The sequence below is a fragment of the Carex rostrata genome, chromosome 4 (assembly GCF_964058835.1).
Source record: "Carex rostrata chromosome 4, lpCarRost1.2, whole genome shotgun sequence".
Classification (NCBI taxonomy): Eukaryota; Viridiplantae; Streptophyta; class Magnoliopsida; order Poales; family Cyperaceae; genus Carex; species Carex rostrata.
The window spans coordinates 14,667,176-14,681,396 of NC_135921.1; the positions used below are offsets into that span (position 1 = coordinate 14,667,176).

At 35.8% G+C, this 14,221-nt stretch overlaps 1 protein-coding gene and 2 long non-coding RNA genes across 3 annotated transcripts; 2 read left to right on the forward strand and 1 right to left on the reverse strand.

Annotated features, from left to right (window-relative positions):
- The first annotated feature begins 964 nt into the window (after positions 1-964).
- LOC144553031 (uncharacterized) lies at positions 965-2,248 on the forward strand. The gene is made up of 2 exons (XR_013511305.1): positions 965-1,197; positions 1,816-2,248. It is a non-coding gene; the product is annotated as an uncharacterized LOC144553031 (long non-coding RNA).
- A 194-nt stretch (positions 2,249-2,442) lies between these two features.
- On the reverse strand, positions 2,443-3,814 carry LOC144552389 (uncharacterized). Its single transcript, XR_013511114.1, has 2 exons — positions 3,512-3,814; positions 2,443-2,765 (listed from the first exon to the last, which is right to left on the reverse strand). It is a non-coding gene; the product is annotated as an uncharacterized LOC144552389 (long non-coding RNA).
- A 2,622-nt stretch (positions 3,815-6,436) lies between these two features.
- Positions 6,437-7,540, forward strand: LOC144553280 (F-box protein SKIP23-like). Its single transcript, XM_078301377.1, has one exon. The coding sequence runs from the start codon at positions 6,437-6,439 to the stop codon at positions 7,538-7,540; it is 1,104 nt and encodes a 367-aa protein (XP_078157503.1).
- The last annotated feature ends 6,681 nt before the right edge of the window (positions 7,541-14,221 follow it).

The window sequence follows — 14,221 nt, forward strand, 5'->3', positions numbered from 1 at the left end:
ATATATGAGGAGGGTTCAAATGCACCCTATCTTTCAAATCCTTTTTCTCTGTTTTCAAAGTCCGAATAGTCAATCCGAACCGTTAGATGCGATCTATATATTAAGATGTGCTTGGAGACGTCCAAATTTTACATTTTTTGGAATTTTTTTTTACTATTTATTAAGCCACTTTGAAAATCGCTGATTTTACATTTTCTGGACCATTGGATCAGCGATTTTCAAAGTGGCTTAATAAATAGTAAAAAAATTCCAAAAAAATGTAAAATTTGGTCTCAAAGCACATCTTAACGGTTCAGATTGACTATTCGGACTTTGAAAACAGAGAAAAAGGATAAGGTGCATTTGAACCCTCCTCTCTATATATATATATATATATAGGACTTGGCTACGGTGCTATGGGTAGCTAAGAGACCTCCCGTGCTACGGCTCAATATTCAACTTTTCAAAATTCTAACGGTCGATCTGAACCGTTCATCTTGTTCTCCATATTAATATATGCTTGGAAACCAAATTTTACATTTTTTGGAAATTTTTTACTATTTTTTTAGATTTATTGAAAATCGCTGTTTTTCAGACAAATCTGGACCATAAAAAACAGCAATATTCAATAAATCTAAAAAAATAGTAAAAAATTTCCAAAAAATGTAAAATTTGGTCTCCAAACACATATTAATATGGAGAACAAGATGAACGGTTCGGATCGACCGTTAGGATTTTGAAAAATCAAATATTGAGCCGTAGCACGGGAGGCCTCTTAGCTACCCATAGCATATTAGCCAAATCCTATATATATATATATATAGAGTTAGGCTACTCTGCTTTGCAAAGCAAACAGCCATCCGTGCTTTGCATTTTGATCCCTTGGATTGTCTTCAAGATTCGTGCAAAACCAATCTGATCAGATTAAAATCTTTCGCTGAAAATTAAAAGGGGGGCGGAACTGGACCCTCCAGTTCAGAGGATTTCGACCCCTCTTTCTTCCTCCCGTCCCCTCCCTTAATTTCTTTCTCACGCGACCAGCCAGGAGGCGATTTCAGCGGCAACCAGCGTCTCTCACCCGACCCAGCGGCGACCAGCGAAACTCCCGCGGCTCTCCCCTCCTTCTGTCACGCGACTCACTCTCCTTCCCCCACCATGCACCTAGGGTTTCGGTGACAGCGGCGATTTGAAGCCTTGATCTGAACTCTAGACTATGTTGTAATTTTATTCTCTCTAGACTATGTTTTAATTTCAAGATGTTTTCATATGCCTTGATCTGAACTCTAATATTCTGTTATTTCAGAGGATACGGAAATTCTACAAGTTATTCTACATTGATGAAATATTCGGAAATTTACATACTGCCTTTAAACTGACTTACTTATTTCCCTTTTAAAATAAAATCAGGGGCCTTTTCCACTATATATGACTTGCATCCATAAGAATTTGAATTATTAGTTGTTGTTAAACAGATGCATGTATTGTAGAAGGTAAACTACCTTCCTGGTGCATTTTTCATAATTGTAAGGGCCTAACTGCTTATCTTTCAATATCCAGTGTGTTACCAGTTATATTGTTTATTTCAATCTAGACGATTCAAAAGCATGAGCTACAAAAATCATTCTATTTTCTACAATAGAGAATAAATGATGATAATTTGATTTCCTTCAATGTATTGAAGTTTTGGTTTTTTTATTAATTGTTAAGCTATCAGCTTAAATAATTTATGGTTTGAAAAAAGGGCATATAGGCTTATAGCTCATTGTATTTTCCTATCTAAGTTTGCTGAATATTTTTTCTCATATTTTTTTTAATGAATACAAAAACAAATGACAGGTACGAGAAAAACGTTTTCATCTATGGGATGCAGTCATAACCTGACAGATAAAGGTGAGGAGCTATAAGAGATACAACACCAACTACCAAGTCATCCACTGGAGAAAGAGTAAGAGATTAACAACAAACAAATATGGTTGCCTGGCACCTGCTCCATGATGTCACGACGGCAGTGCTATTGGGCAATTAAAATTTGTTGCTGCTGATTTTGTTTAGCTATTAGGTTGCTTAGGAGGCAATTTTGCTGAGGGTATTTTGGAAATTGAGTTGTACATGCATTTGTTGCTAAAACATGTGATCTGACTATCTATGTGCAATTTTTAAGAGGTTTTTTACATGTTTTCTATTAAGGTGGTACAAACTGTGTATTATGATTTTTAAGTGCATGTCAGATTGTTGTATGTTTCTCAATTGAAGAACATTAACTTTATAAGGGCATGTCAGATTCGTTTAGAAGAACATTCAACATGCTGTTTAAGCATGTTTAAACTTGTATTACACTGTTTTTAGCATGTTGTTCCAAAAACCGTGAGCATGTTATATTAAAAACTGTTTTGTAAATTTTTACATTAAACATCCTCAAAGAACAATACACTTCAAGAACAATATGCATGATAACATAATTCAAGAACTGCTATAAGCATGTAGTAGGGCAAATTTATCATAACAGAAGGGCAATTTTATAAAAATAAGAATACATCACGATTTTGCTAAAAATAAATAAACATGTACATCACAAGTAATTAAAGAACTGTCATAAGACACATGTAATCACAAGATCCACAACACACTTGAAATAATTATTGAAATAATAATTCCATACATCATCATCTAATTAAACATCAAGCACTACAGGAAACTTTAACAACAGTATCTTCGATATCTTTTGCAGAGGGTTCGACACATCTGCATCCCTTCGTTGTTGATTCTACTTTGACTACTCTTATTGCCTAGTCAAGTAAAAAGATTGTTATCAAAAGAATATTACAATTAAACCATGCCTTTGTTCTAGCTTGAACTGTTAAATGGGCTCTAGTAATATTACCCCAACCAATTCTAAATAATGGCAATCAGAAATGTTTTTTTCTTTCGCAAGGTTCTAATACAGTGGCACGTTGAATTCCACATAAAGCTTAATTTTTTTCTAATTAAATTTGATCAATTCAAAAATCCATATGGATGAATAAAATTTATTTTTTTCTAACTAAATTTCATCAAGTCATAATAAGGGCAATCATCCATTTGTACCAACTCATATATACTGGTAACACACTGTACCAATCAAACCTTCAACCAAACCTGAAGTTTCTAATTCAACCATACTCGCAATGAAATTTGCAATGAAGTTTACAATATAACAGCATTTATGAAACCCTAAATAGGATATTTTATTTCCTATATACCATCAGAACTATAGGGCCCATTAGATTGACGTGTAGACGTGTAGACGTGTAGTGGACTAATTGATCTATAGATCTTCTTGCCTTGTCAAAACATGGGCACAAAATGAATTTCCTAAATTATCCCAAGCACACAGTAGCATACTGTCAGCCAATAGAGACAAATTTGCCAAAATATGGAAGAATAAACCTCAATTATCGACAACTGTAGAAACAATATGAATATTTACATAAACCCCAATTAAATACTATCTCCTGAAAAAAAATAGAAAGGAAAAAATCAACAAGAAAATTACCTCTTCCGATCTCTGAGGTGGCGCCGAGAGAGTAGGGTTGTGAAATAGTCAGGTTGAGGTTTCCTCTTCCGATCGGTGGCGTCGAAAGAGTAGGGCTTCAAATCGCCGCTGTCACCGAAACCCTAGGTGCATGGTGGGGGAAGGAGAGTGAGTCGCGTGACAAAAGGAGGGGAGAGCCGCGGGAGTTTCGCTGGTCGCCGCTGGGTCGGGTGAGAGACGCTGGTTGCCGCTGAAATCGCCTCCTGGCTGGTCGCGTGAGAAAGAAATTAAGGGAGGGGACGGGAGGAAGAAAGAGGGGTCGAAATCCTCTGAACTGGAGGGTCCAGTTCCGCCCCCCTTTTAATTTTCAGCGAAAGATTTTAATCTGATCAGATTGGTTTTGCACGAATCTTGAAGACAATCCAAGGGATCAAAATGCAAAGCACAGATGGCTGTTTGCTTTGCAAAGCAGAGTAGCCTAACTCATATATATATATATATATATATATGGTCTAGCTAATTTGCTGCTGGCAGCATTTTAGCCGGAGGTGCTGCCGATTTTTTTTTATTTTGTGATGTCCAAACAACAAATCCAAACCATTAGATGTTTAATCTATATTATAATCTACTTGGAGACCAAATTTTACATTTTTTGGAATTTTTTTACTATTTATTAAGCTAGTTTGAATACCGTTGTTTTCAGTAAATTTCTGCAGCATTGAAATCAGCGGTTTTCAAACCAGCTTAATAAATAGTAAAAAAAAAATCAAAAAATGTAAAATTTGGTCTCCAAATAGATTATAGCATAGATTAAACATCTAACGGTTTGGATTTGTTGTTTGGACATCACAAAATAAATAAAACGCGGCAGCACCGTTGGCAGAAATGCTGGCGGCAGCAAATTAGCCACAGGCTATATATATATATATACTAGTATCATACCCGTGTTGCAACGGGGACATATTATAAAAAACAAATATATCAATGAAAATAATAATTATCTAAAAATTAAAACACATGTTAATAGAAAATTTATATAATTCTATATTTTTAATTAACTTTAACCGTGATCTCTGATAACAATTTGATGATGTGATGATTTTTTATTTTTAAGTACCAATGATATCAAATAATAGCTCTATTTGAATCTAATATCAAATATCATACAACAATCCAATATCAACATATAATATGATATCAAAAAACATAAATAAAAAGTGTTATCGTGTGTATGTATAGGATATACACACACACATATATTATAAGAAAAATATATATTCACACACACGTTCCAATTTATATTCTTCTTTGTTTCCAATTTAGAACACACACACACATTGATATATTCTATATCGAAAATATATTCTAAATTGCCCACACCAATATGTATAGAAACAAAGAAAGAGAAATAAGGAAATAAAAAAAATTCATTGTGATCCGTATAGAAACAAAGAAGTAAGGAAACAATAAATAAGAAAATGGAAGGTGGAGTCTTTTCAATTGAAGAGGAGAAATATGGAAAAAAAAAAGGAAAACGGATAAATATATCGCTAAATTTTAGAATTTATTCAATTTTAATTGTAACGTATCGTGTGGCAGCATATGTGATGGGTATGTTTTTAACTAAATTTAGACTTCTATACATAAAACAGATGCATTTAATCAAAAGAAGACAAAATATGTAATTGGAGAGCTGAGATCAAATCCGAAGTTTCATCTCTCAATCGTAGCCGTTGGTAGATCGGACACCCAACGTGCTTAATAATAGAATAGAGATATATATACATATATAGTAGCTGAGGATGGCAATGGGCAATGGGCAATGGGCCGGACACCCCTCTGTCTCTGATCTATTTTTGGATTCCTCTCCATATATTCAGGGATGGCAATGGGCTGAGCCCACAGGTATTTTACTAAGCCCATGTCCAGCTTGCCCGTTAAAAACTGATGGCCCACCTACTCGGTCCAATCTGATGGGCTTGAAAATCTATGCCCGGCCCTCCCATGGGCCTTTCCTACCAAGCCCATGCTTGCCCGTCCTTGCTTGTCCCAGTCCATGGGCCTACCTAGCCCGCCCATACCCAGTGGCTCATCCATATTCAACCACATCAAATGAACCGTACAAGAAACAAAACAATTCGTAATGTGATTTTTCTAATGGAAAAGAAAATAATTCATAGTTTAATAACAAACAACAATGTGATTTTGCTACTGGAGCAACAAAATAATTTATATTTTAATAGCAAATAAAAATGGCTAGTCTGCTTATTTTATTTAACATAAAGGCTCATGGGCTGCATATGGGCTTCGACATAAGCCCAGACCTGACCCGACCCGTCTCTAGGCCCGTCCTTACCTGACCCATCACAGTGTTGGGCCGACAAGATAAAGGGCGGGCCGGGTGAGTAAGACCGGGCTGTCGGGCCAATTGGGCTTTTTAGCCATCCCTACAAATACTTCCTCTAGCCTTCATTAGAGCCATTCAAAAACCAAAACTCAAAATTAGAAACATAATTAGTCGCCATGGAGTATAATTAGCCAGTATAATTAATTATGTCACCCCTAAGTATATATAGTCCTATCTGCTTTCATAATATTTTTTTTTTCTTTCAAAATAGTATCTTGTAGCTCCTATATATAGGTACCAATTTAGTTGGCCAACAATACCCCTTCATTTTATTTTTATTCAACACAAATCATAAACGTTGGTGTCTATACAATTTCTATTTTTAATTTGTCCTATATATAGTCGGATATTATTGTCTGTAATTAGTATTTTCTATTTTTTTCAATCCTTGATAACCAAGGCATTCGCGCTTATGTATCTATAGATATATATATGCTTTAATTAGGTCATATATATGTACAAATAATTTTATTTCTTGTTAAATACCAGTATATTCTGATAAAATGCAATTCGTCCCATCAATAGTAGAAGAAAGAAGAATGGTAGCTCTTAAGGATGCTAAAAGTGTATCATCAAAGTGGCCTGATTTACCAGCTGATTTGCTCCGCCTCATCTACAGAAAACTCTACGATACCTTTGACTTCATCAACTTCCGTGCTGTGTGCAAATTGTGGCTTGCAGCTGCTCCTCTCTTTGAACACCCTGCTCAATTCCCGTTTATCCTCGAGCGTGAAACTTTACACAGCTCCGAGTTAAAATTGTTTTCGCTTGTGAGCGGCAAGACTCGCAGAATTCAAGTGCCTGAAGCTTGCAACAAGTCATTCTTTGGACAGTCTCAGGGGTATTTGGCGACATTTAAAACTGGAGCCAATTATACTGATACCTCCGAGCTGACCCTCCTTAATCCATTCACCAGGGCTGAGGTTCCCCTCCCTTTCCACGGGTTCAGATGTTATAGGCCCCTCCATGTTGGTGCTGATCCTATCCAAAATTCAGATGATGTTGTAATATATATGAACACAGACATTGCATGTCGATTTGTGGGGTTTTGGAATAATGAAGACAATATTAATGGATGGTCTTTAAAAGGAAGTTTTAATATCCGTGCAGAAGCGTACAACAGAGGGAGGCTATTTTTCTGTAACTTTGTAAATTCTAGCATAACAATTTTTGAATTGACCACTGGAAACAAGTTAGAAGCGAGGCTTCCCTATAACGACTTCAGAAAAAATGATTTCTATAGCCTAGGTGAGGGAGCTGCAGGTGCTTTCCTTGGAATTCAGCGACACTTTCGTCCATGCCCTGCAGAAGAATATTTGTCTATGGAGATATGCTGGTTTGAGGTGTACCAGCTTTGTGAAGATCCTCCATCATCTCCATCATCTCCATCTCCATGTTGGGTAAAGCTGAGTGACATGAGCGATCTAATCATATTTTTAAATGAAGATACTAGTGGTTTTTGTTTACCTGCTAGTGATTTCGAGGGAGTATTTAAAGGCAACTCCATTTACTTTATCGACTGGCATCCTACTGATAACACTAGAAAGTTAATTGGTCTTTATGAGTTGGGAAATCACAGCTCTCAAGTCATGATCGGTCAAATTGAATCAGAAGGGACCTGGATTGTGCCTAATGTCTTCTAATGTCTTCTAATGTCTTCTAGCTCTAGCTAGCTAGTGTCTAAGATTATTAATTGTATGTTATGTTATTGTATTTTGCCACATTAATTATTATACTAGAATTAAAGTGTACTTTGTGAAGTCCATCGAGTTAATTAGTGTTAAATTAAAGTCTTTTATATATGCGTCTTAATTTCTAATCAATTGATCCAAATTTTCATATTGCATTTGCAGATTTGCTGCATATATTATGATATATAGAATCAGATTTATTTATTTGTCAGTGTCTGCATTGCCAGTAGTATAAGAATCAAGATTCGCAGTAGTATTTTATTCTAACGGGCCTAATAACCATTACAAAAATATACTCCTAAATATAATCTACGTACCCAGTTCTCCTTTTTTTTTATGCACCTTAAAGTCCATTTGGATATTCTATAATGCATATTTTGCTTAAACACATTTGCATATATAATACCCAACACATATATACTTGTCTTTTTTAGTATAAAACAACAGCTCACATCACAATGTGGCATTTTTTAATAAAATTAAACATATTTTGACAGTTATCATATACTTGTAGCTCCTACTAATGTCTAAATTCATATGTATTATGAACTGTTAATTGGATTCCGTAATTATTCAAGCCGAATATTTTGCATAATTAATAAATATGGCCGGCCTATCGAACTAATTAAATAAACAATTAATTGTAGTCTAAAAGGTCCAAAAAGCTCAACCTAGTTACTGTCAGAAAGCCCAAAATATTTTCATGAAATTTTTTATCTTCGTACAACTCTAATATCGATTTTTGTCAAGGCTTCAATATAATTGAATTAAATTATCGACACTTAAAAAAAATGAATAATTATAACAAACTCCCCACTCTCATCCCCCATTTTTCCCGCACTCTCTCTCTTCCTTAACTGCCATATATCCCCCCACTAATTTCATGGTTAGTGGGCACGGGTAAAGGTAGAGGTTGGCAAAAACCCGGGTCGGGTATACCCGCCCGTACCCGCCGCCCGGGGTACCCGTGCCCGAGCCCGGGTATGGGTCGGGTACTCGGGTACGCGGGTACGGGCAAAAACCAGACCGGGCCCGTTATTTTGGACCAATATCCGACCATACCCTACCCGAGTTTACCCGTACCCGACTACCCGACTACCCGTACCCGTATACCCGAGTACTGTTCATCCATTTCAAAATTCAAAAAATCTGAATTTTTCCCCCCCAAACCAACAAAAAAAACCAGAAAAAATAGGAAAAAACCAGAAAAAAAAAACCAACAAAAAAACAAAAACAAAAAAACCAGAAAAAAAAAACAGCAAAAATAAAAAAAAAACAAAAAAAAAACAGCAAAAAAAAAAATACCCGTACCCGTACCCGCCTTACCCGTCAAGGGTACACGAGTAAGGGTATAGGACGGGTAGGGTATGGTTTTTGAAAATTATACCCGCCATACCCGTACCCGTATACCCTTGTACCCGAGTATACCCGTACCCGTCCTGGGTATACCCGGGGTACCCGTACCCGCCCGAGTATAAATACACTAGGTAAAGGTACAACGGGCGGGCATTGGTTAAATCTGGTTCGGGTTAGCTCGGGTTTGTTCCAAAAAAAACGTGACTGGCCCGTTTCATACCTGTACCCGTGTATACTCGGGCTCCGGCACGGGCGGACCGGTCCCGGTCCCGGCTGACCCCCAGTGGGTATTGTCAAACCTCTATGTCAATTAGAAGGGAGTTTTCAATGTGAAGAAATTTACAGAGAAGAAGACGAGATGGAGCTCCGGACGGGTCGAGGGAGGCCTGTGGAGAAATTGACGGAGACAGAAAGAAGAGGAGGGGAATGAGAGAAGATGGCAATGGAGAGAGGGGAAATTGTAGACGGTATAAGGATTGGACAGGTGGCGAGGGCGAGAGGCGACAATGTAGTTTCATTTCTGGGAGCAATTGAAGAGACGGAGGAACTGTTGATTTTAAATCAGACGGCACAGAGTAGGCACGCGTGACTGACGTCACATACATTCAAAATTATGGTATTTATAATACCCTAAAAACAAATAAAATTAATGAATATGCCTTTGATTTATTTTTATTTTTTAAACTGCCCTGATCGTCTAGCTAGGGGCCAGTGGGGCGGGCCCCCCCCCCCCCCCCCCACTCCCCCCCACCAAGTGGAGCAGTCAATCTTATTTTTTTAGATCTTAATATTTTCATTTAAGTAATTTTGTGGAGTTTTAATTTTTCTTGTTTAGAGTGTATGCCAAAAAATAAAGACATTTGATATATTGATGAGTGATGTTGTAACTCTTTATAACTTTGACTTGATTTGTCAGTTTTATATCACAAGTCTAAAGATAACACTAATTAAAGACTTGACTTTGATTCTTAATAATTTATTTTATTTAAATATACACAAGAAAATATGGTTAGATTGCCTCAATGGTATTAACTTCTTTATTTATTTATTTTTTAGAGAATAATTGGAGAGTGAGAAAGAGAATAATTGAATTATTTGATTATTGTCAACATATACCATTTGCTTGACTAATCAAACGCACACAATAAATAGTAAATGCATTTTAAAATAATTATATGGGTAATTCTTGAATAATCTCTTAGGCTTTTGAAAAAATCTAATACTGGTCGTTGTATGTCTACCGTTGATAAAAAAAACTTAAACTGAATTTTTGAGACACTAAACGACGTTTTTTTGCAATTCTGATTTTGTTGGGTGCCCAAAAAAGAATCCCGGGTCATGGTCCTGACCGTCTCATCCCCCCCTTTCCGAATTGGAGTCATACTTGCAAATCCAACTTTCCTAGCCAAAGTTATGGTTGTTTAAAGTTTTTTTTTTTAAATGATGCTTTCGTGCAAAAACACCGATAACGCACCGATGCTTTATGCCCCGCTTAACAACAGAAGAAGTGCATCGATGTTTCATTGCCAAAACATCGATGATGCACCCATACTCTCTAAATGGTCATAACTTTATTATTGCCAAAACATCGATGACACACTCATGCTCTCTAAACGACCATAACTTTAAAATGCATTTACTATCTATTGTCTGTGTTTGCTTATTTTTTTTAATGAATTATGGTTTCATTTATTATTCAAAGATCATTGAAATTATCTATGATTGTTTAATATATGTCATTTACATGGTAATTTTTTTTTTCAAAATTCAAAACCGTCTCCTCTTAGATTTCACATAAACTTTTTTTATTGATGTTTTCTATGAATTATGGTTATATTTATGATTCAAAAATCATCGAAAGCATGAATTATGGTTATATTTATGATTCAAAAATCATCGAAAACATGAATTATGGTTATATTTATGATTCAAAAATTATCGAAAGCATCTTGTTTGAAATAAAAAAATGGTTATATTTATAATTTAGAATTTTGTTCTAAAAATTATTTAAATGAAAATATTAAGATCTAAAAACAAAGAAAAAAATAAAGTTGACATCATTGAGGCAATCTAACTATATTTTCTTGTGTATATTAGAATAAAATAAATTTGTAAGAATCAAGGTTAATTTCTTAATTAGTGTTGTGGGCACTTGATGCCTTAGGTCCTAGTTCTGATACTTTTGTGGGACATATGAGGTACTATTTTTCTTTGAATTTTTTATTTCATTTTCATGTAATTATGCTGTCTCACTAAACATTGCAATAAAAGGGTTGTAAAATTAAACAGTTCATGAAACATTTAGGTTAAAGCACTGCTGCATAACTCATAATTAAGCTTTCTTTTTTAGGCTAAAGCATTGTTGCATACTCATAATTAAGTTTCTTTATTTGTGAGCAGTTGGTACTCTGATTGTGTGTATAGAAAAGTAACAAAAAAAAGGAAAAAGGAAAATGATAGATCTGTCTACATTTGCAATAGAACTGACGCATAGAATAGCCCGTGATAAATTGAGCCCAAGTTTGTTGTTTTTTTTACATTAGATAGACCTAATGCTAGTTCGTTGCCAACTTAATTAGAGTTAAATAATCTAAAACAGTAATGGTTGCAACAGGCCTCCACTTCTTTGCCAAAATAAATAAATGGATCTCTGGATCAAATTAACTTTCAGGCATATTATTAAGATGTGATCTAGTATTTCTGAAAGTAATAAAGTGAAGTAATTATAATATGTTTGTGTTTAAAAATACTCAGACAGTTATGCCTTGTTCTGAAAATTTTGTCCCATCCTATCATATTTAGTTATTTACTGGATACATTTCAGCAGTGCAGTACGGTTAGCTACATGAGTAATAGTTACAGGGGATCTGCGCAGTGAATCAGTAAAAGTAAAAGAGACATTGAGGCGTGGTGTGGTGTAGTGTACTAGTGTTGCTCACATGGACCTGATCTGATCTTGATTTAAAAGGTGTTGAGACCTTTTGTCAATAGTGCCCCACATTCGATCACGGGCACTTAATTTCATAATTAATTTCGTTTAATAAAATGATAAAATCACTTCTTCGATCGGTTCTTCCCGGCCCATTGAATATTGATGGAATTAATGTGGATAATTTTGTCAATATATATCTAACAGGACGCAAAATGAAGGCACCGTAATCTCAAAAAAAAAAAAAAAACTTTTGCGCATGCCTAGCTATTCATTGAATATTATATTGATGGATTCTTTAACCAAACTGTCCCATATATATATATAGGCTAATATCAAAACGTTTGCACCAACCCCTCCCGTGCAACCAAGTCATTTTCCGATTTGCAAAGTCCAAACGACCGATCCGAACCATTAGATGTTTAATCCATATTGAAATGTTCTTGGAGACCAAATTTTACATTTTTTGCTATTTTTTTGCTATTTATTAAGATGGTTTGAAATCGCTGTTTTCCAGTGGTGCAGAATTTTAATAAAAACAACGATTTTCAAACCATCTTAATAAATAGCAAAAAAATTCCAAAAAATGTAAAATTTGGTCTCCAAGCACATTTCAATATGGATTAAACATCTAACAGTTCGGATCGGTCGTTTGGACTTTGCAAATCGAAAAATGACTTGGTTGCACGGGAGGGGTTGGTGCAAACGTTTTGATATTAGCCTATCTCTCTCTCTCTATATATATATATAGAGAGAGAGAGAGAGAGAGATGGGCTATGGTGCATTGCAATGCATGGAGGGATTTGTGCATTGGACCATAAATCTAAAATTCAAAATCCAAATGACCGATCCAAACCGTTCATCTTGTTTTTCATATTAATATGTGCTTGGAGACCAAATTTGACATTTTTCTGAATTTTTTTACTATTTATTAAGTATTTTACAAAATTGTTGATCCAACGGTGGCTTAACAAAACAGTAAAATCAGCAGCCACCGTTGGATCAACAATTTTGTAAAATACTTAATAAATAGTAAAAAAATTCAGAAAAATGTAAAATTTGGTCTCCAAGCACATATTAATATGGAGAACAAGATGAACGGTTTGGATCGGCCATTTGAATTTTGAATTTTAGATTTATGGTCCAATGCACAAACCCCTCCATGCATTGCAATGCACCATAGCCCATCTCTCTCTCTCTCTCTATATATATATATGTTTTGTCTTATTACCCCAACATAAAATAGAGATACATTCAATTAAATGACCAACATATGTTGTCTTATTTTTTACTAGTACATATTAATTTTCACAGTAAATGCAGCAGGCACCGGCGCACCTTCTCAGCTGTTAGCACGCTTCTTCAGCTTCTGAACAAACTCCAGCAACCCCTCATACGAGGTGCCACCTGGTGCCGCTGCCCACCGGGCTTCCTCTCCGACCAAATGTGCCGTTACCATCAACCCTTCATCAGCCATCATCTCCTTCACCTTCTCCGCAATCTCTTCCCCGGTGACAATCTTCTCCTCGCCTTGCCAGCTCCAGTTCTCCGGCCAAATACCGAGCCTGCTCTTCACCACCGGAACTGTACATGTCGGGCAATATTAATTAGTCACACTTAAAAACAATCAATCACACTATGGGTAAGCTGAGAACATGTCGGAAAGATGGCGAGACTCAGCCAATGACACGGTGGGGGAGATGGAAACCATGCTGACTTTACATAGAGAGGAGAGCGAGGCGGCGAGGCGGGAGAACGGGATCAGATGCCCCATTCCGGCACTAGGTATTAGCACCACATGAGGTGCATTGAGCATATTTTCTAGCAAAGCCATTGTGTATCCGGTTATTTTTTATTTTTTTGGTTTGTGAGGTTCTGTGAATTATGTTGTACGTACCAGTTCCTGCCGGGATGCTTATAAAGGAAATGAGATGCATCATTAATTGCACCGCATGCAGTAATAGAAAAGAGAGGATCGGAATAATTAACCAATAATTTTGTGGAATTAAACGACGTTGTCAGGAATTTAGTACGGTGCTATTTAAACTTTTAATGCTTGATAATTACATGCCGTCTGTCTATCTTTCTGTACGTTCATCTAGCTATAGCTAGCTTGTCTTGTCATTTGTCAAGGTAGCCAGCTATCTAATATATAGTTATCCTCAGTTATCAATTAATTAATTAGCTAGGGTCTAGGGATAATAAAACTGAGGTCATGTTTTTTATTATTGGTCACTATCTTGATGGGGATCTGAATCTGATCAAAACATATATGCATCAAGGAATTAATTTGTCAAAACATTAATTTAGTAATTAATAAATTACTGTCTTTGGCTAAATTAGCTAGG

What these genes read in the sequence shown, in the direction of transcription:
- LOC144553280 (XM_078301377.1), top strand. Translation starts at nt 6,437, where the DNA reads ATGGTAGCTCTTAAGGATGCTAAAAGTGTATCATCAAAGTGGCCTGAT.